The 25629-nt window shown below is 34.3% G+C and overlaps 1 protein-coding gene across 8 annotated transcripts in view; it reads left to right on the top strand.

The window, feature by feature from the left end:
* Window positions 1-25629, top strand: part of NBEA (neurobeachin) — a 672618-nt gene that overhangs the window by 282503 nt on the left and 364486 nt on the right. For all 8 annotated transcript variants that reach the window (XM_040267082.1, XM_040267084.1, XM_040267081.1 and 5 more), the window contains one exon: window positions 17250-17311. In XM_040267082.1, coding sequence (XP_040123016.1) covers window positions 17250-17311 — 62 coding nt within the window. The remainder of the gene's footprint in view (window positions 1-17249; window positions 17312-25629) is intronic.

Here is a 25629-nt window from a genome sequence, read left to right as displayed (position 1 = left end):
ATTACACTCATGCAGGCATCAGCTTGGATTATTTTGGCAAATCAGTACATACGGATGCTCTAAATCAATTAACAATGAGAAGAAATGGTCATGTTACATCAAATAACAAGTCTGTTTTTGAGGCTACACATGTAGTTTTTACTGAGGCATAAAAATAATTTGTTTTTATATTGTGAAAATTGCCTACATACTGATTTAGATACAGTGTTTCTATATATGGTAAACTACATGGAACCCTCCATAAACGAAGCTTGAAATCACTGCAGGCTTTCATCATTTCATCCTTTCTCTGATGTTTATGCACATTGAAGAAATAAATAATTGGGAAAGGAAAAGTAAATTAGAAAATTTTAAAGCACAAATATACTGCTGAGCACTTATAGTGGTTATATTTTTCAGCCACTTCATATTCTTATTATGGACATAATATAGTTATAATATGTAATTAGTTTACAGTGTTTATCCTGAGTTTATTTAGTAGCTTGATAGCTCTCTGTATGCTTCAGTTGCTCTAAGGTAAATCCACCTCTTTTTTAAAATTGAATTCTGATTGTTTTGGATTATGAAATAAATTACATTCTTTTAAGTTTATGATATTATTACTTAAAAGCTTGAGAATATTACTTTTTCTTTCTGTTGTAATAGGTTCATGGAAAGCTTTCACTAGCTTCTGTAGCCCAAGGTATCAGGGAGGATGATGGCAAACACCTGTATGTAAAATTCAGTTAATTATGGACAAAATTCCTACAGAATAACAATTGACTACCATTGTAAATTACGGAACAGCAGCATCTGGCAATGGGACTAGTATATTTCCCATAAATAAGTATACTGCATGCCAGTTGCTAGCGGGATTGATCTAGGTAATGAAACAGAGGCTAATTTGTTTTTTTATATTTATTTATATATTTACATATTATAAATATATTTATATAAATTATTTATCTAAATAATTTGATTATTTATATAATCCTTTAATTTCAGTTAATTATAAAGCCAACAAATATAAAACCTTATATACATTTCAGTAATACTTTGTATGTGTGTGTATATATATATCATATAAATTAATTTTTCCCATGGTGATTTATATGTTTTATACATTATAACTAGGGAATTCAATTAAATCAATATATTTCTGACTTTTAAAGAATATGAGGGCTTCAGAAAAGTCTTTCCATATTTGAATTCTTTTGTAATGATCATGGAATGCTTTCCATTTACTTGTATTTGCCTGGCTGACCCTTCTACATTCTTGTATCATAAACTTTTTGCCTTTTCATACTGTTCATGGGGATCTCGTGGTAAGAATACTAGAGTGGTTTGCCATTCCTTCCTCCAGTGGACCATGTTTTGTCAGAACTCTCCACTGCTACTTGTTCGTCTTGAGTGGCCCTGCACAGCATGGCTCATAGCTTCATTGAGTTAAGCAAGCCCCTTCGCCATGACAAGGCTGTGATTCATTTCACATGCTAGTAAGATTGTGCTCAAAGTCCTTCAGGCTAGGCTTCAGCAGTATGTGAACTGAGAACTTCAGTTGTACAAGCTGAATTTAGAAAATGCAAAGAAACCAGAGATCAAATTGCCAACATTCTTTGGATCAGAGAGAAAGCAAGGGAGTTCCAGAAAAACACCTACTTCTACTTCATTGACTGTGCGAAAGCCTTTGACTATGTGCATCACAACAAAATTCAAATTTCTTAAAGAGATGGGAATACCAGACCACCTTACCTGTCTCCTGATAAACTTATGTGTGAATCAAGAAGCAACAGTTAGAACCTTACATGGAACAACTGACTGGTTCAAAATTGGGAAAGGAGTACTACAAGGCTGTGTATTGTGACCGTGTTTATTTAACTTATATGCAGAGTGTACATGCCTAGTAAGTCACTTCAGTCATATCCAACTCTGTGCAATCCTATGGACCATGACCTGCCTGGCTCCTCTGTCCATGGGATTCTTCAGGCAAGAATACTGGATTGTGTTGCCCTGCCTTCCTCCGGGGATCTTCCCAACCCAAGGATCTAACCCACATCTCTTAGGACTCTTGTATTGGCAGACGGGTTCTTTACCACTAGCACTAACTGGGAAGCCCATATGCAGAGTACATCATGTAAAATGCTGGGCTGGATGAATCACAAGCATGAATCAAGATCACCAGGAGAAATATCAACAACATTAGGTATGCAGATGACACCACTCTAAACATAGGAAGTGAAGAGGAAATAAAGAGCCTCTTGATGAGGGTGAAAGAAGAGAATGAAAAAGCTGACTTAAAACTCACCATTCACAAAACTAAGATCATAGTATCCAGTCCTATCACTTCATTGCAAATGGAAGGGGAAAAGTTGGAAGCAGTCACAGATTTTATTTTCTTGGGCTTCATAGCTCAGTCAGTAAAGAATCTGACTGCAATGTAGGAGACCCGGATTCGATTCCTGGGTTGGGAAGATCCCCTGGAGAAGGAAATAGCAACCCACTCCAGTATTCTTGCCTAGAAAATTCCATGGACAGAGGAGCCTGGCAGGCTACAGTCCATTGGATTGCAAGAGTCAGACATGACTTAGCGACTGCACCACCACCACCACCACCGCTGCCAGAATCACTGCAGATGGTGACTGCAGCCATAAAATTAAAAGATGCTTGCTCCTTGGAAGAAAAGCATTGACAGACCTAGACAGCATGTTAAGAAGCAAAGACATGAAATGCCGACAGAGATCTGTATAGTCAAAGCTGTGGTTTTTCCAGTAATCACATACAAATGTGAGAGTTGGACCATAAAGAAGGCTGAGTGCTGAAGAATTATTCTGGTAAAAAAAATTTCAAAATCACTAATCTGTTGTTTACCAGCAAAGAACTTTAGTATCAGTAAAGGCAGATATCTTAGCTCAAGAATATACAGCTGTTTAGTTTGTATTCTAAAGCCATGTCTTCAGATTTTCAATTTAGATCTTCAAGTTAATTAAAAACTAGATCCAGATTAAAGAATTCTATAATGCTAATAAAATTGCCTAGTTCTGAGAGCTCAGGATAAGTTCTAATATTAACAAACCAATTAGTTCTTACTAACATTCGAATAACTTAAAATAATAACCTACATCGTATTTTAAACACCTCTAAACTAAAGAGAATGTACTTCTTGGTCCATGATCTCTGCTGTCCAGATATGTTGTTCTGTGTCTCTAGTTTCAGAGATTGAGGTCAGCCCCAGGGCATGTCACCCTTGACCATCAGTCTCCAGTCTGTCCTTCTCAGGTATCAAAACACAGTTTCCACATTACAGATGACCTTCAATTATGTAGAGTTGCCTCTATTTAGGTGGGCCCTGGATCACAAAAGAAATAAGCCCTTTCTGCAGTAACTTTCCCCAGAAATCTTTCCATCTGCCAAGTGAGAATCTTTGGCTTCTTGTAACTGTTTTTTAGAACTCACATTGTACCATCCTATTTTTCTCACAAACAGACTTTATTTCATTACATCCCTCAGAAATTGTAGTACTATAAACTATTTTTTGTTCCATTATTGCAAAGGTCAGTGGAATATTGATTTCATCTTTAATTTTTCTATTGTATAATAATGAAAACAAAAATTGTATACTTTTTATACATGGTGAGATTTTGATTGTGTGATAATATTTTTTCTGTTTCAGCTCTGCTTAAGCCAGTATGTAAAATAGTTACCTTTGTGGACTTTTACTAGATGTCTAAGCTTTTTCCCCCTTATGTTTCCTTTAAAGTTTATTTTCCTGGGTAACGTGTTTACCTTACTTTCTTTTGTATATACATTCCCTTTGCATGTAGAATCAATCCTTTAAATCTATCTATTCATCCAGAATTTACTTTATTGCATATAAAGCAAATATAAACTTTATTGTGCATAATAGAATCCATGAAAGCTACAATTTAGACTTGTTAAAATCTGTATGCAGGTCAGGAAGCAACAGTTAGAACTGGACATGGAACAACAGACTGGTTCCAAATAAGAAAAGGAGTGCGTCAAGGCTGTATATTGTCACCCTGCTTATTTAACTTATATGCAAAGTACATCATGAGAAATGCTGGACTGGAAGAAACACAAGCTGGAATCAAGATTGTCGGGAGAAATATCAATAACCTCAGATATGCAGATGACACCACCCTTATGGCAGAAAGTGAAGAGGAACTCAAAAGCCTCTTGATGAAAGTGAAAGAGGAGAGTGAAAAAGTTGGCTTAAAGCTCAACATTCAGAAAACGAAGATCATGGCATCTGGTCCCATCACTTCTTGGGAAATAGATGGGGAAACAGTGGAAACAGTGTTAGACTTTATTTTGGGAGGCTCCAAAATCACTGCAGATGGTGACTGCAGCCATAAAATTAAAAGACGCTTACTCCTTGGAAGAAAAGTTATGACCAACCTAGATAGCATATTCAAAAGCAGAGATATTACTTTGCCGACTAAGGTCCATCTAGTCAAGGCTATGGTTTTTCCTGTGGTCATGTATGGATGTGAGAGTTGGACTGTGAAGAAGGCTGAGCACCGAAGAATTGATGCTTTTGAACTGTGGTGTTGGAGAAGACTCTTGAGAGTCCCTTGGACTGCAAGGAGATCCAACCAGTCCATTCTGAAGGAGATCAGCCCTGGGATTTCTTTGGAGGGAATGATGCCAAAGCTGAAACTCCAGTACTTTGGCCACCTCATGTGAAGAGTTGACTCATTGGAAAAGACTCTGATGCTAGGAGGGATTGGGGGCAGGAGGAGAAGGGGATGACAGAGGATGAGATGGCTGGATGGCATCACTGACTCGATGGACGTGAATCTGAGTGAACTCCGGGAGTTGGTGATGGACAGGGAGGCCTGGCGTGCTGAGATTCATGGGGTCGCAAAGAGTCGGACACGACTGAGCGACTGAACTGAACTGATACCAGTTTTAACTGCTGGAGGATTATTTTCTCCTCCTTCATATGGAAATATGACCTGTGATTCATGATAAACATGTTATTATCTACGGCTAAAATGTTCTCTCTGTCCACAATAGGGTTATTCCAATTACACTAAGCCCAACCAAAGATAATCTTCTAATCAAGGATATCATTTAAACTTGAAACTGATTATGTAAAAAAGTTATACAGATTATTTCAGTAGCTGTACTTTGCAACATATAATCTAGCAAATATTCTCACTTTCGTTCTGCTTTGTATTAATGTATTTGTTTTGATACATGGAGAACTCTTGAGGTTTGATACTCTGTTAATGGGTGTTTTTATACATCAGATTAAACAAATTCTGTTTTACAAGTTGAAATATTTGTGATTTTTTTATCTTAGAGTTATCTCTAAGTCAGTTTTTCCAAAGAAATTAATAACTGCACACTGTGTGTGTGTCTGTGTTTACTAGTTGCTCAGTTGTGTCTGACCATTTGTGACACCATGGACTGTAGTGAGCCAGGGTCCTCTGTCCATGGTATTCTCTCGGCAGGAATACTGGAGCAGGTTTAATTTAGGTTAAATATTTCCCCTTATTCAATTTCACCCTTTTCCTATATCACAAAATAATTACTTTAATGACATCATTTATGTTGTTTACCGATTCAACATCCTATAATGGTTCTGAGATAACGGTTCTCTTCACATTGAACTGATCAGTTTATCTGCTGTGTTCGCCATTAGAATGCAGGATTCTCTAGCACATGGAACATATATGTTTCATATCTGTGCCCTGCATATAGTAAATATGCAGAGTTGTTTTTACAACTGAATCATGAAATGTCTTTAATTCATGGGAATGACCAGCTCCTTTTTGTCAGATATTTTTTATTACCATTTATTATATCTCACTTCATAGATTTCCCAATTCATACAATTTCAAAAAGCAACTGTTATTTGTAGTAGTTCTATTACTGCAAGAATTAGAAGAAATAAAAACACCATTTACTTTTATAAATGGGTATAATATTTTATGTTGAATTTTTATTTATTTTAATTACAGTGCATTTCGCACACTGACTTCTCTATTATTATCAGATTGTATTCTGGTACTTACAGAAATATATAATTTGACTCTGAGTTGCGGATAGGTATGAATCGGATAGGCTTCCCAGGTGGCACTAGTGGTAAAGAACCGCCTGCCGGTGCAGGAGACATAGGAGTCTCTGGTTCAATCCCTCGGCCTGGAAGATCCCGTGGAGGAGGGCAGGACAACGCACTCCGGTATTCTTGCCTGGAGAATCTCCACTGGCCGAGGAGCCTGGAGGGCTACAGTCCATAGGGTGGCAAAGAGTTGGACACTACTGAAGTGACATAGCATGCACACATGAGTTGAATATAGAGTTTTCTGGTATAGGTAAAGTAATCTGGTTACTTTAATGATCTATTCTTTTTTGATTATATAATTTTTGGCATATAATCTCACTAATTATTACTTAGGCAGAATATATACTTAGAATAATTTCTGTGACTTTTGGCAGTATCTTAAAAAAAACATTCAATTTTAAAATTGAAGGAATTTTCAAGTTCTTCCGTATTACAAAAACTTTATTTTATTCTTAAGAATGAATAAAACTGGACTGATTACTCATCTCTGTTTGATATTTTGTTTGAAATGGAGGATTTAGTAAAGATTCTGCTTGGGTCAAATTTGAGAATTTTTTCTTTAAGCACAAATGAGTTTTCTGAAGGTCTAGCTTGTTTTTTCTCAACTGTGCTTTGACAGTTTAAGCCTATAATAATTGGATAGAGTTAATGTACTTTTGAAAATATGTAAGGTTCATCTGACTGACCTCTACTTGAGCCTACCTTAAACTATAGCCTCTCTTTCCTTGTTTATGCCTTAACTATAATATTTATCAAATAATTTTCTTTTACTAATTATGGTTCTTAGTTTTTATCTTTGACTTTGTGAATCCATTATTAAGTAAAAGGACTCATGGTATTTCTGTTGTGTATTACATAAATATTTAAAAGAAAATGAGCCAGTGTTTTCCTGAACACAAAAATAAAGAACTTAAAGGTGTATTTTATTAAAAAGTAATTTTAAACTTAAATTTATTTAAACTTGAGAACTTAAAATTATTAAATATATTTATTTAAGAATATAAATAAATGAAAGTCAGAATTTGGATAGTTTGGAACTGTCAGTATACAAATTATTCACTTATACATACTGTGTTTAAAAGGAGGAGCCCATATTTTGTAGAATATAAATTACTGTTTCGTTTTTCATAACTAGTCATTGGTATAGCCATTTTTATTCAACTCTGTTCATGGGATTTAATTGTATAAAAGTCTTGCTTTTTTCTCTTTTGATTATTAATATTTCTTGAAATGAATTACATGGTTAAATATATATGTATTATTCTTAATAATTATTCAGAATCTGAGCCTCTAAGGTAATGTCAAAATTTGAACCAGACACAGTTTAGTAGTTTTAAAATTTAATTGAGTCTTTTGGAATTTGAAGGAGCACAGGGAGAAGAGAAGAAAGTTGTTGCAGAGGAGTGATACAGGAATAACAATTGGTTCTATAATTAAATTTAACCCAAAGAGAATTGCAGGATCCAGATGATTTATGATAGTGAAAATGTCTCTTATTTCCCTTATTTCACCCTTATTCATTGCTGTTGTCATTAAATCAGGAAGTTAAAGAAAAGGGCAAGAAGGTCAATTACTTCTGTAGTGAAAACTTGAGTCTAATACTGTAGGTAACAGTATTTAATGAAGACCTCTAAAACAATAGTTGTTTTAAGTTATTTGGAGTCATAGTACTATATAATTTTTTCTGTATAATATTCTCTGTGGACACGTATATATACATATATTTATGTGCCTTATTTTTGTAACTGGGATTTCATTCCTTGAGGTTAAAGATAGCGTCATCTCTGTGGCTTACATATAGTTCCTAAAATAAATAGTTTAAATGAGAATATCTCAAGAGACAGCCAACTCAAAACTTAATTAATCCCAAGTGATTTGGAAATTATAATCTATTGTTTGGCATGTATAAATGTAAAATAGTATTTCTGTGGGATGTACAAAGAGAAGTGAAAGTCAGGTGGAGACAAAAAAAAAGTGACATTGAATACCAAGACTTCCAAGGTATTTCCCTTGATGCAACATTTTTGATAGGCTAGCACAAACATGGTTTCTAAAGCATAAGTAAAAGAGTAAATTTACATCAGTGTTTCATATTTTATAGGTGTTAATAATAGTACCATAAGAATATTCTCTTCAGCTTAGCTCATTCACAGTCAAAGCAGGAGGAAATATATATGTAGGTTTTTTTTTTTTTTAATTGTAATCTGTCATTCCATGGAAGAGTTATCTATGAAAGAATATTAAGAACTTCAGCTTTATCAGTATGCAAAAATTCTTACCAGGAGCAAAACTATATTAAAAAAAACATATTCACAGTCAATAAAATTCCTAGGCTGTATAAATACAATGACCAAAACCAAAAATAAACAAATGAAAAACAATTTAGAGTTTATTTCAATAAGTCAGACAAAATGACAGGGGATTATGTAGCTACAGTTACAGTTAATCTTGTCTCTGAGCAATCTAAACATTCTAAATTTATGATTCAAAAGCACTTAGCCAACTGTTCTCATATGGAAATAGATTTTTAGTTCTGAACATACAGAATTTTCATGGGAAAAGATGCAATATCAAATTATTTTGAGATGGTAATTAAAATTAATATTAATTTCTTTATGAATCATTCAAAATATTTCATGTGAGAGTACCACTGATTTCTGACTTAAAAAAGTCACATCTCTTATATTTTAATAGCTTAGAGCCTGATGTATTCTGTAATTCAGATATTTTAGAATTTAAGAAGAGTAATAGGTGCTTGTACATGTATTTCATAGGATCTTCAGGAGACCCTGGGTTAACTTGTTACTTAAGCACATTAATATATCTACAGCAACATGTAGAGAAAGTCACACTATTAATCACACTAAGTAGAATAAAGTTTGTAACTAGTATCATATTAATTGGCCGATGATTAAGGTTATGACAATCGTGCAAGAAATTTTCCAGAGCTTTTTTGGATTTTGAAATTATAAAATGTCATAGATATATATCTAAAATATTTTCCCCGGAGTTTTAAAAATTTGAAGTTGTATATATAAGTTTGTGTGCATATGTATATGGTCTCTGTCTCTGTCTGTCTCTCTCTCACATGAACAAACCTTGGAATGAGGAAATAGTTTTATTGGAAGACAGCCAAGCTCATTTGATTATGTATTGTCCGTGGCTGCTTTTGCACTACAATGGCAGAGTTAAGTAGTTGTAGCAGAAATTTATTATTGTCACCTGACCCCATACCCTAAGCCTAATATATTTTATCTGAGCCTTTACAGAAAATGTATGCTAGCCCTAATACCTCCAGAATTCAGTTATGTTCCTCTTTTAAAGAGAGTAAGATTGCCATAAATTTGTGTTAGCTTAATATTTATGTAAACTAAAGTAAACCACTGAATGAATGAACTTTCATTGTCTGTGTAGTATTTTGAAAATATTTAATTTTCAATTAAAATTTATAGTCTAAATATAAAAATAAGCTGTAATTGTTTAATTACATTTTTAAAAGGGAAGTAAACTTAATGTTATTTTTGTTTCTTGAAGGTAATATTATGCATTGTTGCTGGTTGTACAGTTTTAAATTCCCTGAAACATATAGGCAAATCTTGAAGTGTCCAATTAAAATAGTATATACTACTACATAGACATATATTAATATTAATTGTAGCAATAATAATGCAAATTCAGACCATTATTGGTATTTCAAAAGATGTTTAATATTAATTTTTTGTTTAATTTTGATTTTTTAGTTTTAAGTTATAAAGGCACACTAATTTCTCAGTTTGATAATTGATAAGTTTTTGACCTTATTAAGCTTTGTGCTGGTGCTCAGTGACTAAATCATGTCAAAGTTTCTGTGACCCCATGGACTGTAACCCACTAGGCTCCTCTGTCCATGCAATTTTTCAATCAAGAATACTGGAGTGGCTTGCCATTTTCGTCTCCAGGGAGTCTTCCCAGCTCAAGAATCGAACCCATGTCTTCTGCATTGTCACGTGAATCCTTTACCACCGAGTGACCTGGGAAGCCACAATTCGGGCACTTCTAAAAGTTAAAATCATTAGAAAGTTATTTAAAAACTAAATTGGATGACTTTACCCCTTTTTTTGCTCATAGGATTAGCGTCATGCAACTCAGAGGTCACAGTCCCTATGAATTCTCCTCGGCACAGCTGCTCACTACGCTTTCTGTGTGTCTAACACTCTGTTGTCCCTGTGTATCTCCTAAGAGTCTATGTCATGATTATTTGTTTATATAAATGTCCCGCTTTCCTCACTTATTTTTAAACTTAGCACCTGGCCTGGTATCTGGCACATAAAAAACAATGCTCGATAAATGCTTTTTTAATACATTAGGCTCTTGTTCTTAAAAGAATACTCTCACTTTTCCTTAAAATCTTTTTTCTCCAACATTTATATAAATATACATCAACTATTTATTTATTCAGTAAATGGTGGTTTTTCTTAAAATTTAAAAAAATCTTTTAAAATCTTTAAAATCTTTTTATCTTTATCTTTTAAAATTAAAAGATTTATTCTTTTAATTAAAGTTTAATTAAAGAATATACTCAGAGCACTGCCCCAGGCATAGACATGTATGCTCTTTTCTCTTGGGAGAGGGCCCTTGCTGAAAGAAAACAATGTTCCTTAGAAGATGAGTCCCACCTCCAAGTATGATTCCTTGTTTGTCACTGCAACACCTCCTACTCTTCACCTCCTGCCATAAGGGGGCATCCTGTTAGACATGGAATTTTTCCACACTATCTTAAAGCATGTAAACTTGATTTTTTAATTCTGCATATACATGAACTCAGACTCACACAATGAACTAAAGTGTCAGTATTTCTTGTATTAAAGAAAGATGGTTGTATCCCAAAAGGCAAAGTTTTAACATTCATTTTACAGTTTAGTGGGATTTGGTGGGGGTTTAGTTCTTGCTGTTGATTGGTTTTTGTTTGTTTGTTTGTTTTTTCCTTTTGGCAAGGGAGTATAGTTCTAAAAGTTGAAGCTGATTTCTCACCCCTAATAAATGGAAACCCAAAAAACTGCCAGTGACTTGAACGGTCCTTTACTCATCTGGACCCAGCAAATTTTTGCTGCATGGGTCTGGACCACCTCGAATTTGTCCACCTAATTCATCTTCTCAAATACATGTATCTTGGCCAGTCAGCTAGCCAACATTATCTTTCAACAACATAGTTCATAATGTAGTCAAAAGCTTGAACTATACAGTTACCTCACCATTAGAGTATCTCCTACATATTTAAGTTTCTGTCTCTCACATGTTGATTATCTACACTCCTTGAATTCACTTAATACTGGTAAGCTACTATGATCTACAGTTCAGTTCAGTTCAGTTGCTCAATCGTGTCTGAGCCTTTGCGACCCCATGAATCACAGCACGCCAGGCCTCCCTGTCCATCACCAACTCCCAGAGTTCACCCAAACTCATGTTCATCGATTCGGTGATGCCATCCAGCCATCTCATCCTCTGTCGTCCCCTTCTCCTCCTGCCCCCAATCCCTCCCAGAGTCTTTTCCAGTGAGTCAACTCTTCTCATGAGGTGGCCAAAGTACTGGAGTTTCAGCTTTAGCATCAGTCCTTCCAAAGAACACCCAGGACTGATTTCCTTTAAAATGGACTAGTTGGATCTCCTTGAAGTCCAAGGGACTCTCAAGAGTCTTCTCCAACACCACAGTTCAAAACCGTCACTTCTTTGGCTCTCAGCTTTCTTCATTGTCCAACTCTCAAATGCATACTTGAGCACTGGAAGAACCATAGCCTTGACTAGATGGACCTTTGTTGGCAAAGTAATGTCTCTGCTTTTCAATGTGCTATCTAGGTTGGTCATAACTTTCCTTCCAGGGAGTAAGCATCTTCTAATTTCACAGCTGCAATCAGCATCTGCAGTGATTTTGGAGCCCCCAAAAATAAAGTCTGATATTGTTTCCCCATCCATTTCCCATGAAGTATAGGGACCAGATGCCATGATCTTAGTTTTCTGAATATTGAGCTTTAAGCCAACTTTTTCACTCTCCTCTTTCACTTTCATCAAGAAGCTTTTTAGTTCCTTTTCACTTTCTGCCATAAGGGTGGTGTCGGCTGCATATCTGAGGTTATTGATATTTCTCCTGGCAATCTTGATTCCAGCTTGTGCTTCTTCCAGCCCAGCATTTCTCATGATGTACTTTGCATATAAGTTAAATAAGCAGGGTGACAGTATACAGCCTTGACATATTCCTTTTCCTATTTGGAACCAGTCTGTTGTTCCATGTCCAGTTCTAACTGTTGCTTCCTGACCTGCATACAGGTTTCTCAAGAGGCAGGTCAGGTGGTCTGGTATTCCCATCTCTTTCAGAATTTTCCACAGTTTCTTGTCATCCACGTAGTCAAACGCTTTGGCATAGTCAATAAAACAGAAATAGATGTTTTTCTGGAACTCTCTTGCTTTTTCAATGATCCAGCGGATGTTGGCCATTTGATCTCTGATTCCTCTGCCTTTTCTAAAACCAGCTTGAACATCAGGAAGTTCACAGTTCACATATTGCTGAAGCCTGGCTTGGAGAATTTTGAGCATTACTTTACTAGCATGTGAGATGAGTGCAATTGTGCGGTAGTTTGAGCATTGCCTTTCTTTGGGACTGGAATGAAAACTGACCTTTTCCAGTCCTGTGGCCACTGCTGAGTTTTCCAAATTTGCTGGCATATTGAGTGCAGCACTTTCACAGCATCATCTTTCAGGATTTGAAATAGCTGAACTGGAATTCCATCACCTCCACTAGCTTTGTTCTTAGTGATGCTTTCTAAGGCCCACTTGACTTCACATTCCAGGATGTCTGGCTCTAGGTGAGTGATCACACCATCGTGATTATCTTGGTCATGAAGATCTTTTTTGTATAATTCTTCTGTGTATTCTTACCACCTCTTCTTAATATCTTCTGCTTCTGTTAGGTCCGTACCATTTCTGTCCTTTATCAAGCCCATCTTTGCATGAAATATTACCTTGGTATCTCTAATTTTCTTGAAGAGATCTCTAGTCTTTGCCATTCTGCTGTTTTCCTCTATTTCTTTGCATTGATCGCTGAGGCTTTCTTATCTCTTCTTGCTATTCTTTGGAACTCTGCATTCAGATGCTTATATCTTTCCTTTTCTCCTTAGCTTTTCGCTTCTCTTCTTTTTACAGCTATTTGTGAGGCCTCCCCAGATGGCCATTTTGCTGTTTTGAATTTCTTTTCCATGATGATGGTCTTGATCCCTGTCTCCTGTACAATGTCACAAACCTCTATCCATAGTTCATATACAGTATTCCATCATTATTTCTAGTCAGAATATTTATTCTGGTGAGCATATATCTGTGGGTAAAGGTGGCTTTTTGTTGTATTTGTTCGAGGAGCACATATGTTCAACTCCCTTGGGGCTACTTCTTAATTGACAAGGTGAGAAAAGTCATCATGGAATAGGAATAACTGATCCTAAGTGTCATTTCCCATTGTATCCCTTTCTCTATATTCTTCTTCTTAACTTTCAAAAACGTGTAATTTTATTTCTTTCAGTTGGAGATAGATAATCTTTGAATTTTATCTTAACCCTCCAGTACCACTTTCTCACACTGCCTATATTTTGATCAGCCAGTTGCCCAAGCTACTATATAGGTCTTCTCAGGATTTATTGGTCCTCTGCTCTCTCTGTACTTTTTGTTAAGCTTTTTGTTCTCACCTATGACCAACATATATGTTATCTTCTCCAAGAAAAGTGTCAAAATCACCCAAGATGGAATTAACCATTATGATCTTTCTCATTGTCACATGTTGTCATCCTGTTAGTGTCAAATTGTTTAAGCAGCTCTGCAGCAGATGAGAAGTGGGCTTTTGAGTTAGATGACTTGAATTCAGGTCCCAGTGCCACCACTTACTGAATGAAACACCTTGGGCTAGTCAGTGAATCCCTTCAGTTTTTAACCTATCACATGAGGTAATAATAACTAGTTCAAATAGTTGTTAAGAGAATCCAATAAAACAGCATGTATAAATTCAACCTGTAAATGATAAAGTTCTTTGTAAGTGTTAGATAATCTTAGATTTGAATTGAAAGATGGAGCCCTTAGGAAGATGTAGATACTGTCATTACTTATACTCCTGAGTGCTAACACTGTCCTTTACTCATACAAGGAGTTTTCAAAAGAGTTGATTTGATTATGAATTTCTTGCCAGATACAAAAAGGAAAACAAAATCACATCTCATTTGAGACATATGCTTGTAAAATACTTGCATTATGCATATATAGCCTGAGTTATTTGTAGCATTGCTAGATAAAATTGGCTTTCTTAAGCTTATGGCTTAAGTTGTACAAAATCACATTTATTGCTTTCACCTTAAAATTTCAAAAATAAGTGCTTTTTTATTTAGAGAATGTGCAAGGATAATGTCGTCAGACAGTGTTTGTATTTTCAATAGCTCTATTAAATGTCTCAATATCTCTAGATATCTTCAGTGTGTATCTCTAATAAAAATCCATTTGTCTTAATAATACTTTTGTTGACACTTAGAAATAGTGCCAACCAAAATGATTATAAAGTTTTGAAAGGCGATAAGTCTTCTAAAATTGTCTGCTTGTGTTCTCATGGCAAAATTAGGTTTTAGTTTTTGTTTCTTCTTTTTTTTTTTTATTTGAGGAGGGTCCATTATCGTTCTGTTCTTTCTGATTACATCTCATTAGTAAAGGTGCAAAGATATATGACCTGAAATCACAATGGCCATTTTCAAAGTTCCCAGAATACTTTATTTTCAAATTGCAGTTTCACTATCCTGTCATTTTGTTATCATTTCCTTGAACAAAAGCATTGATGGAAAAAAAAAATAAAAAAAATAAAAACAAAAAATATAAAAAATAAAAAAAAAAACAAAAAAAAAAGCATTGATGGAGCATTTGTCTCTATTTTTCTTATTTTCTTATGATAGTATATACTTGGGAAAAAATATGAATCTTCTTGTTACATGCAGTTCTTTAGAAGTTCATTTAAAATTAGTCTGTGAGAAACGAATATAATTGCATATTTTTTTCTGATTTGTAAAAACTGTGTATTTCAAAACTCTAGTACACAGAATATATGGTGAATAATTCTTTGTATAATCAATCATTGTATAACCTTGTAACCTAATACTTCATTATATGGCCTTACAATCTAAAATCTAAATTGATACGGAGTACAAATTTTAATTTTGATTTTTCTACTATGCATAGCTCTTTGGCCTTCTACTTAGTTTTTCTTTGTCTGAATTTCAAATAGTTGAGTAGCCAACAGGTGATAAACGTCCCATTAATCTTTCTGACTCTAGCTCCTGAGTATTAGAATCGCTGATCAATTACAACAATTGTCTCTTAAATGAGCTTTTCACATCTGCCTCTTATTTCATTAGTTAGCTGTCTGCCCAAAGATCTGATAAAATGGAATACTAGTGCCTTTTTACAACTTGTTCTATAGGTCTGCACATTAAGGGTAGAGTTGTTAGCAGAATGGGCACAAAAGGGTATTTATACACTCCCTACAATAAATATACATGCTAGTGTCTGGAAGACATTTGAGACTCTTTACTGAAATCACCTTAAGAAGAAAAAAATAACTGGTTCACTTTAGCTAGCTATTTAGCAACAGCTAATGTAAGATCGGGCTTCCCTGGTAGCATGGCATTTCTTATTATGCAGCGCTTTTACTGATTATATTTGTCTTCATATACAAAGAAAAATGAGTGTTAATTTAGTTAATTTTAGAAACAGTTAAAAACTTTAAAAAATATATTTTAAATTAGCAAACATCATGATTAACATACTCTCCTCCAGAGATTGTTATTAATCCTTGGTTACATTTTTCTCTATATGTTAAAAATACTACCCAATCGTGACCTGCCTTCTCTTCCTATACAGCAGTCATCCTTTTAATGGAAAAAAAAGTTAATGAATAATATATATAATCAACATTTAGACTTTTTAAGAAGAGTATTTTCTTACCTGTAGAATGGTAATAATAATAGTATGTCTTAAACTGGAGCCTATTATACAGAGTGAAGTAAATCAGAAAGAAAAACACCAATACAGTATGCTAATGCATATATATGGAATTTAGAAAGATGGTAACAATAACCCTGTATGCGAGACAGCAAAAGAGACACAAATGTATATAACAGTCTTGTGGACTCTGTGGGAGAGGGAGGGAGTGGGATGATTTGGGAGAATGGCATTGAAACATGTATAATATCATATATGAAATGAATCGCCAGTCTAGGCTCGATGCATGATACTGGATGCTTGGGGCTGGTGCGCTGGGACGACCCAGAGGGATGGTACAGGGAGGGAGGAGGGAAGGGGGGTTCAGGATGGGGAACACGTGTATATCCCCAGGAAACAGGTGTGGTGGATTCATGTTGATGTATGGCAAAACCAATACAATATTGTAAAGTAATTAACCTGCAATTAAAATAACTAAATTTATATATATATAAAATAATAGTATGTCATAAAATATAATGAGAACTAAATGAGTTATTTGTACATAGGCACTTAACACAGTACCCAGCACATAGCATGTGATCAGTGAGTAGTAGCCATTATTACATTGAATTCTTTTTACTTCAGACTTCTATTCAGAGACTTTGGAAGCAGAACAATGGAGTATTTTATTTTATAAGTATCGTGTAACATAGTAATTGTATGAGAAATTCATTTTTTAATATTTCAAAATTCATTTAACCATTGACAACCTATGGGTAGTTACCTATAACAAAGTAAAAATTATTTTATTGTCTTTTAGAAGAAAATTTAGATAGATCTTCAGTGATTATTGTTCTGTGTTTCTGGAGACAATCACATTATAAATGTCATTGTAATAAAAGGAGCTCTAACTGGCTTATCAGTTTTGAAAGCTACCCATGCCTTGTTTAAATATAAGAAATGCCTTGACCAAATAAATAACCCAAATCTGAGGTCAATTTTTATGTATTTTTCATATCTTCTTGAAATATCTGTATATTTTGAAATTAATGCTATAAGAATCTGTTACTGAGTATCTCCATTTTATTTTAGGAATTCTGTTTTTTAATAATGTTTTATAAGTTAAAACTACATAATGAATTAACTTAGAATGATGATTTCTACCACTGTTATTTCATTTTATTTTAACCTTTCTTTTTTGTAGGCCTCGTTTGTATGAAGTCCAGCACATCTGTAGTTGAGCTTGTTATGCTGCTTTGTTCTCAGGTATGAAATCTTAATCACATGATTACATTAAACTACATGAGGATTGCTTTATGTCATTAAACGGAATGGATGTAAATATATATGTATATGTTTATGTATTTTAAAATATCTGTTATCTCATAGATGAAGAAAATAGAGAGATGTATTTATGTAAATGATCTTACCATGCAAATATTGATTGAATCTCCGTCCTTCTCCCCTCCTTTTAGCTATCTTATTGTTTTCCATCTTACCTAGCCTTCTATTGTTCCTTATTTTTTATTTTCTGCAAATATATATATATAATTTGTTATAGCTATTTTGATACCCCTCTTTACATCCATCTTTTTTAAATGATAGAGTAGTATTTATAATTTTGATGTTCATTGTTAATTATATGGTTTCTTTTTCACTATTAGAGATAATGCAAACTGGAGGTTGTTTTTTTAATGCAGTAGCCAGAGTATAAAACACTGCTGATCAGCAAGGGGTTTTTGATATGATACATTGCTGCTTTCCCTTTTTTAATGTAATTTATATATTTCAGTATAAAATCTAAAAATCTACTCATAGTATTTATCTTTAATAATCAGAATTAAAAATAGAATTATAATTTCTGGCTATTGTTTTTTTAAGCAGTTAGAAGAAAATAGTATGTAACATTTTTCTGATAACCAAAATAGGGACCTAATGGTCTTTCTTCTCGCCAGCTCTGCCAAGTCTCCTGGTGGTCCTGATTTTCACATAAGTATTAAATATTTTGTAATATGAGAATGAAAAAAGAACTTATGTATGTTTGTAATAAGTAGTTTTTACATCCTAATTTCCACAGTAGAAAGGAAAATTTATGTATACTGTGTCTCGTTACTGACCTGAGGTCTGACTAAAACCACAACTAACTTCCAAATAAACAGCAATAGGGCTTCATCCAATCCTTTAAAACATCAACCAAAGGAAAACAGCCAAAACTTACCTATTTTTCAGTCTTCAGGTTTACTTTCTTCAAGAATATATTCATAGGGAAATCATTAGATCCATTTTCCACTTTTCATCCAGATATGTAATTAAGGGAGATGTTAACGGAAACAGCATCCCTGGCAGGAGTTCATCTGCAGGACATTTGAGAATTGTTACCCCAAGCCAGAGTCCTGAGTTCGAGAGACATTCTGTGAAATCTGTCTGGACCTCATAGGTTCTTGATGATGCCCGGTTGAAAGAAATGGTTTCATGGGGGGAAATAATGTAAAATTCCTTCTTCCTTAGCTCCTGGTTTCACTGCAGTTCAGAGAAATGAAGAATGTAGCATTAGGGTCTAGTGTCTTTGATGGCCTCATCATCTAATCATAGGTTTAACATTACTCATTTGCTGGCTCCAGGAATTCCTGCCATTAAGGGCCCTAGAGATGAAACTTTGCCTCAGTTATTGATTGAAAGGAAGAGTGAGAAATTTAAGCTCTCTATGCAGTGCATTTTCTTTCAGTGTTTCAGCAAAGCTGTATTATAAACATGTCTCTCAGCTTGATCTTTAGGTTGAATGTCTAAAATAATTCAGTGCATTTTAAATATTTAAGTGGTTAATTGATTTAAAATACCTTGTTTAAATGGTTTAAAAATGTCTTTATTTTTTTAAAAAAACAAGCTGCAGTTGTTTCATTTTCTAATAAACTGAAAAACTTTACTTTCCACAAAACATTTTTAAAGTAATAACTGATAAACAAACCAGTAATCTTCCTTTGATGCAATTCAGGTGGGAAGAATTCACTGTTCTACTTTAAAATTAGCTTATAAAAACATCTTTTGCAGATCATTCATTGTTGGACAGATATGTAAAACCTTGGCTTTGAGGATATAAAAAATGGACATGTCTTCAGAATTTCTTAAAATAATCTGCCATTTTCTCCACTACTCAAATTCATGATGATTTATATCCTGTTTTCATCCATTAGCCAGACAACATAGCAGTAGCAGACTTCTGATAAAGAAAGATAAATATAGTTGCGGGTGCTGTGGAGATTGCTTAGCAAGCAGCTCTCTCCAATGCTGAGTTCTCTCCTTCAGACCTTAATGCATTTCTTTGACAATGGAGCTGATCCCTATAGAATTAGCATGGTTCTGTAGGCTTTTTTTTTTTTTTTTTTTTTTTGGTGCCAAGGCAGAGGCAATCCTGAGGAATCCTTAAAACAGCAGAGTTTTGAGTTGTTTTTCTTCTGTTTTACAGTTAGCCCTTTGCAAATGTTGATATAACTCCATGTCATTATGATCAGCAGTTATTAGTACTAATAAAATAGCTGGAAATATGAATGAGTAACTATCTTGATAGACTGCATGAGTAAGTTTTTCCCACAGTGGGAAACACAGCAAAGATGTTATCCACACTGTGGTTTATTTATTGGTTAACATAAGTTTTCAATGCAAATGGAATTTTCTGGTTTGTTTATTTGTTTAGAATGTGTTTTGTTTCTCTAAATTTGGATAAAACATGGAAAGATAACATTTTGTTTGGAGAAAACAGGTAGTGAAGAACGGAAAAAGGAAAGGAAAAAGCAGCATTTCTCACAGCATTTGTTTTTCTTTCATTAGATGCCTTTATTTTGATGCTTTTGATTTCGGAAATTTCATGTTAACTACCACATATTATTAAGTCTATCAGCTTTTCTTTCCTTTTTATCTTGAGCTCTTGAATAAACTTACTATTGCCAGTGGTTTGTGTGCAAAATATGGTCTAAATTTACATGCGATCATATTACAAGTGTCTGAAGGTACTTGTCAAGGATAATTCAGTTCATATGGACAGTCTTTTAAACTCTAAGGGACATACATGCCAGTGGAATTTTAGGTCTCTTGAAAAACATATTTTAAGTTCTAAGATGCTATTAGCATTATCATTATATTGCATTAACTGTTCCACAGATACTCAAAAACATTTTTTTTACTGTATATGGAGTTTTCTTCTTCCTATAAATCTCATGACATAAAAGTAAATTTCAAGATTTACCTATTCTTCTTTTCTTTCAATTTGTTTTTAAAATGTACTTAGCAGTATCTTTTCAAAAAATTAAGAGTAAAATGAACTGGAGTAAAATAAAACAAAGTGTCTTGAAAAGTCAGTGCTTAATAATGAATACAGTGTTTCCTCCAGAGTTCTTCAGTATCTCACAGGTCTACTATTGTCCTCTGTCAACTTCTTTAAGTTTCACAATCAGATGTGGTTGAGATGCTTTTCATTATTCTGTATATGTACCTTATTTTTCCATTACATTATTCTGAATGTATTATGTTCTTTGATGAAGAGCAGATTTAGTTTTCAAGTAAACTTTTTAAGGTACTATAATAGTTTCTAATTATTTCCAGATTTTTTTTAGGAAGTCTCCATCAGAGGTACTCCAGGAAAAATTGAGTGATGTTATCCCATAGGATTTCTTTAAGTTTTCATAAGTAAAGCTTAGCAGATGTCACTTGCATTTTTCTGTGCCTTATCTGTCAATAAAAAATGTTTTATAAATTGAGAGACTTTTAAGTAAAAAAAAAATGTCTCTCGGTATTTAAGTACTTTCTGACTTGAAACACTGATTAAGCAAATGTATGCTTCATAAATCATTTTTATTCTCATTAGAAACCCCAAAATATATAAGTAACATAAAGTAGAAGTCAGCCTTGCAAGTCTCTTTAAGATCTGTGTATGAAGTTACTAACATGAAATATTTTGTGGTCTTATTTGCCTTTATTCTTTTTTAAATACATCATATACTTAAAGAAAAAGAATTCTAGTGACTTCACTGATGTGATCAAGGCCATAACCCAGGACTTCTAAACATAGCACTTACAAAAGGAACCACAACTAAAGAACTATCTTCCTGTTTTTAAATGATTTAGCCTTTGAACTTTTAATTTTTTTATTTTTTCTCCAATTTGATACAGTTTAATCAGATGGTACAGAGGAAAAGACATACTTTTCTTCTTCTAAGTATAATAAACCTAAGACTGAGGTGCAGAGACATAGATAAGATGAATATAGAGGCCTACAAAAGAATATTTCTTCATAAGTACTCAATATTTAAAGATTTTTTTGGTGTTTAAAATGATAAATTTAAGAAAAGTATACATGAACTACATTTTTTCAAGCATCTTTGAAAATATGAAATCTTACTAATTATCATGGTGAAATTATGTTACATTGAATTATTTAGTTACAACTTTTTCTATTTTAGCTTTGTAATCTTTTTTTTAAAATTTATTAATTTATTTATTATTTTTTTAATTTTACTTTACAATTCTGTATTGGTTTTGCCATACATTGACATGAATCCACCACAGGTGTACATGTGTTCCCAAACATGAACTCCCCTCCCACCCCCCTCCCCACAACATCTCTCTGGGTCATCCCTGTGAACCAGCCCCAAGCGTGCCGTATCCTGCATCGGACATAGACTGGCGATTCGATTCTTCCATGATATTATACATGTTTCAATGCCATTCTCCCAAATCAACTCACCCTCTCCCTCTCCCTCTGCGTCCAAAAGTCTGCTATACACATCTGTGTCTTTTTTGCTATCCTGCATACAGGGTCATCATTGCCATCTTTCTAAATTCCATATATATGTGTTAGTATACTGGATTGGTGTTTTTCTTTCTGGCTTACTTCACTCTGTATAATCGGCTCCAGTTTCATCCATCTCATCAGAACTGATTCAAATGTATTCTTTTTAATGGCTGAGTAATACTCCATTGTGTATATGTACCACAGCTTTCTTATCCATTCATCTGCTGATGGACATCTAGGTTGTTTCCATGTCCTGGCTATTACAAACAGTGCTGCGATGAACACTGGGGTACATGTGTCTCTTTCAATTCTGGTTTCCTCCGTGTGTATGCCCAGCAGTGGGATTGCTGGGTCATAAGGCAGTTCTATTTGCAATTTTTTAAGGAATCTCCACACTGTTCTCCATAGTGGCTGTACTAGTTTGCATTCCCACCAACAGTGTAGGAGGGTTCCCTTCTCTCCACACCCTCTCCAGCATTTATTGCTTGCAGATTTTTGGATCGCAGACATTCTGACTGGTGTGAAGTGGTACCTCATTGTGGTTTTGATTTGCATTTCTCTAATAATGAGTGATGTTGAGCATCTTTTCATGTGTTTGTTGGCCATCCGTATGTCTTCTTTGGAGAAATGTCTATTTAGTTCTTTGGCCCATTTTTTGATTGGGTCGTTTATTTTTCTGGAATTGAGCTGCAGGAGTTGCTTGTATATTTTTGAGATTAGTTGTTTGTCCGTTGCTTCATTTGCTATTATTTTCTCCCATTCGGAAGGCTGTCTTTTCACTTTGCTTATATTTTCCTTTGTTGTGCAGAAGCTTTTAATTTTAATTAGGTCCCATTTGTTTATTTTTGCTTTTATTTCCAGAATTCTGGGAGGTGGATCATAGAGGATCCTGCTGTGATTTATGTCGGAGAGTGTTTTGCCTATGTTCTCCTCTAGGAGTTTTATAGTTTCTGGTCTTACATTTAGATCTTTAATCCATTTTGAGTTTATCTTTGTGTGCGGTGTTAGAAAGTGATCTAGTTTCATTCTTTTACAAGTGGTTGACCAGTTTTCCCAGCACCACTTGTTAAAGAAATTGTCTTTACTCCATTGTGTATTCTTGCCTCCTTTGTCAAAGATAAGGTGTCCATATGTGTGTGGATTTATCTCTGGGCTTTCTATTTTGTTCCATTGATCTATATTTCTGTCTTTGTGCCAATACCATACTGTCTTGATGACTGTGGCTTTGTAGTAGAGCCTGAAGTCAGGCAAGTTGATTCCTCCAGTTCCATTCTTCTTTCTCAAGATTGCTTTGGCTATTCGAGGTTTTTTGTATTTCCATACAAATCTTGAAATTATTTGTTCTAATTCTGTGAAAAATATCGCTGGTAGCTTGATAGGGATCGCATTGAATTTGTAAATTGCTTTGGGTAGTATATGCATTTTCACTATATTGATTCTTCCGATCCATGACCATGGTATATTTCTCCATCTATTAGTGTCCTCTTTGATTTCTTTCATCAGTGTTTTATAGTTTTCTATATATAGGTCTTTAGTTTCTTTAGGTAGATATATTCCTAAGTATTTTATTCTTTTTGTTGCAATGGTGAATGGAATTGTTTCCTTAATTTCTTTTTCTATTTTCTCATTATTAGTGTATAGGAATGCAAGGGATTTCTGTGTGTTGATTTTATATCCTGCAACTTTACTATATTCATTGATTAGCTCTAGTAATTTTCTGGTAGAGTCTTTAGGGTTTTCTATGTAGAGGATCATGTCATCTGCAAACAGTGAGAGTTTTACTTCTTCTTTTCCAACTTGGATTCCTTTTATTTCTTTTTCTGCTCTGATTGCTGTGGCTAAAACTTCCAGAACTATGTTGAATAGTAGTGGTGAAAGTGGGCACCCTTGTCTTGTTCCTGACTTTAGGGGAAATGCTTTCAATTTTTCACCATTGAGGATAATGTTTGCTGTGGTTTTGTCATATATAGCTTTTATTATGTTGAGGTATCTTTATTAAAGATCTGTTGATATTTTTTTCTATTTCTTAAAATCTAGTGTTCTCCATGAAACTTGCCTGTTAGTCGAGCTGAATTTGAAATGAAGGAAGAATAAAAAGTAATGGCTTGATATTTTAAATTGAATATCAAGTGATAACTATATGTGGTACAGAAAATTGATCCTGTGAACTATAAAAATAAGATTTTCATGAACGACTTTAATAAGATGGACTAAAGATGTACCTCTTGAACTTAATAGACTTTCTACACAACCTAAGCAGGCAAGGAGATTCAATCTAAATAAAGGTCTGGAGAGAAATGAAATGAACCTGTATGTGCTCAGACCAGTGACTTGCCTTATTTTGGAGTCTATCAGAAATTAAGTAGGAGACATGTGATTATTTGGGTTTATTTGTAATACAGGTAGTTACCCATTTCCATGCAGTACATCTCAAAAGAGTAGTTTCTGATATAAAAGATTATAGTATGTTAATAGCCTAGAGTTGAGATTGATAAGAAACATCTCACTTGTAAATAGTTTCAGTAGTCCGTGTTGTTTCCTGTTACATTTCTGCCTGTGTTTTTTAAAGGAATAAAGCCACTGTTTTATTCCTGAATATTTAAGAAATCCCTACCTTTTTCTCTGGACCATGCGTAACCTAACCCCAGCTTTTATCTGTGGTATAATGTCATCTCAAAGTTAAAGGAGCAAATCAGGCATTTAAAGATTTTTGGAATTAATATGGTTGTATCATCTTTATTGCCAGAAACTTTTAATATATCCTAAGTATAAATAAAAGTTAAGCAGGAAATTGAAAATGTAACATATATAGAGCATTCTCAATATGGGTCATAATAATCACTTTCAATTATTAGAAAATAGGAAATGAAAAAAAAAAGAAAATAGGAAATGGCAACCCACTCCAGTGTTCTTGCCTGGAGAATCTCAGGGACGGGGGAGCCTGGTGGGCTGCCGTCTATGGGGTCGCACAGAGTCGGACATGACTGAAGTGACTTAGCAGCAGCAGCAGCAGGGAGAAAATTATACAATGAAATGTATACATTCTAAAGAAAAAAGCTTTTAGTAAGTATTACTACTAAAGTATTACTAAGTATTTGTAATCAGAAAATGTGTTTTTAATGTGTCTTGGGGAGAATGCTACTGAAAAATCACAACAATAATTGTCTTCCCAGTTATTTACACCATCTTCTATGAAAATTTAATCAAAGATTTAAAGAGCATGGAATTCAAATTACTTTTGATCACTTCCATGAGGTCTTAATGGACATGATTTTGAGCAAACTCCAGGAGATAGTTAAGGACAGGGAAGCCTGGTGTGCTGCAATCCATGGGGTCACAAAGAGTCAGGCAGGATTTAGGGACGGAACCGCAACAGCAGTAGCATGGGGTCTTTTATTGTTGATTTCTTTATTTCAACTCTGGAGAAATTGGCAGGTATATTTTGAGTTGATCACTTTTCTGGTATAAAATATTTTTAAGCAACCTTAATGTATATGATACTTGTACATGATACAGCACTTCAATCCTTGAAATGATTAGTTCATATCCAACCTGAATTATAAACACAGAAGGAAAATGACGGCTAAACTTCAGTGCTGGGCTTATCTGTGTGAAAATGGTACTAATATAAGAGAAACAACAGTTATTTTCTTATGTGTGAATTCTCATCAGTTTTTGCCAAAATTGGGACAAAAAGAAATTGGTAAGCCTTGGCCTCCTGCAGGATAGTCTTATTTAAGAGTGCTACAGTGTCTGTGACACAGGAGAAGGAGTGTAGTATATTCTGAGGTACACAGAT

The sequence above is a fragment of the Oryx dammah genome, unplaced genomic scaffold, assembly GCF_014754425.2.
Source record: "Oryx dammah isolate SB20612 unplaced genomic scaffold, SCBI_Odam_1.1 HiC_scaffold_24, whole genome shotgun sequence".
Taxonomy (NCBI): domain Eukaryota; kingdom Metazoa; phylum Chordata; class Mammalia; order Artiodactyla; family Bovidae; genus Oryx; species Oryx dammah.
Note: the sequence above shows the minus strand (reverse complement) of the source record. Positions and strands in the feature narration are given on the sequence as shown.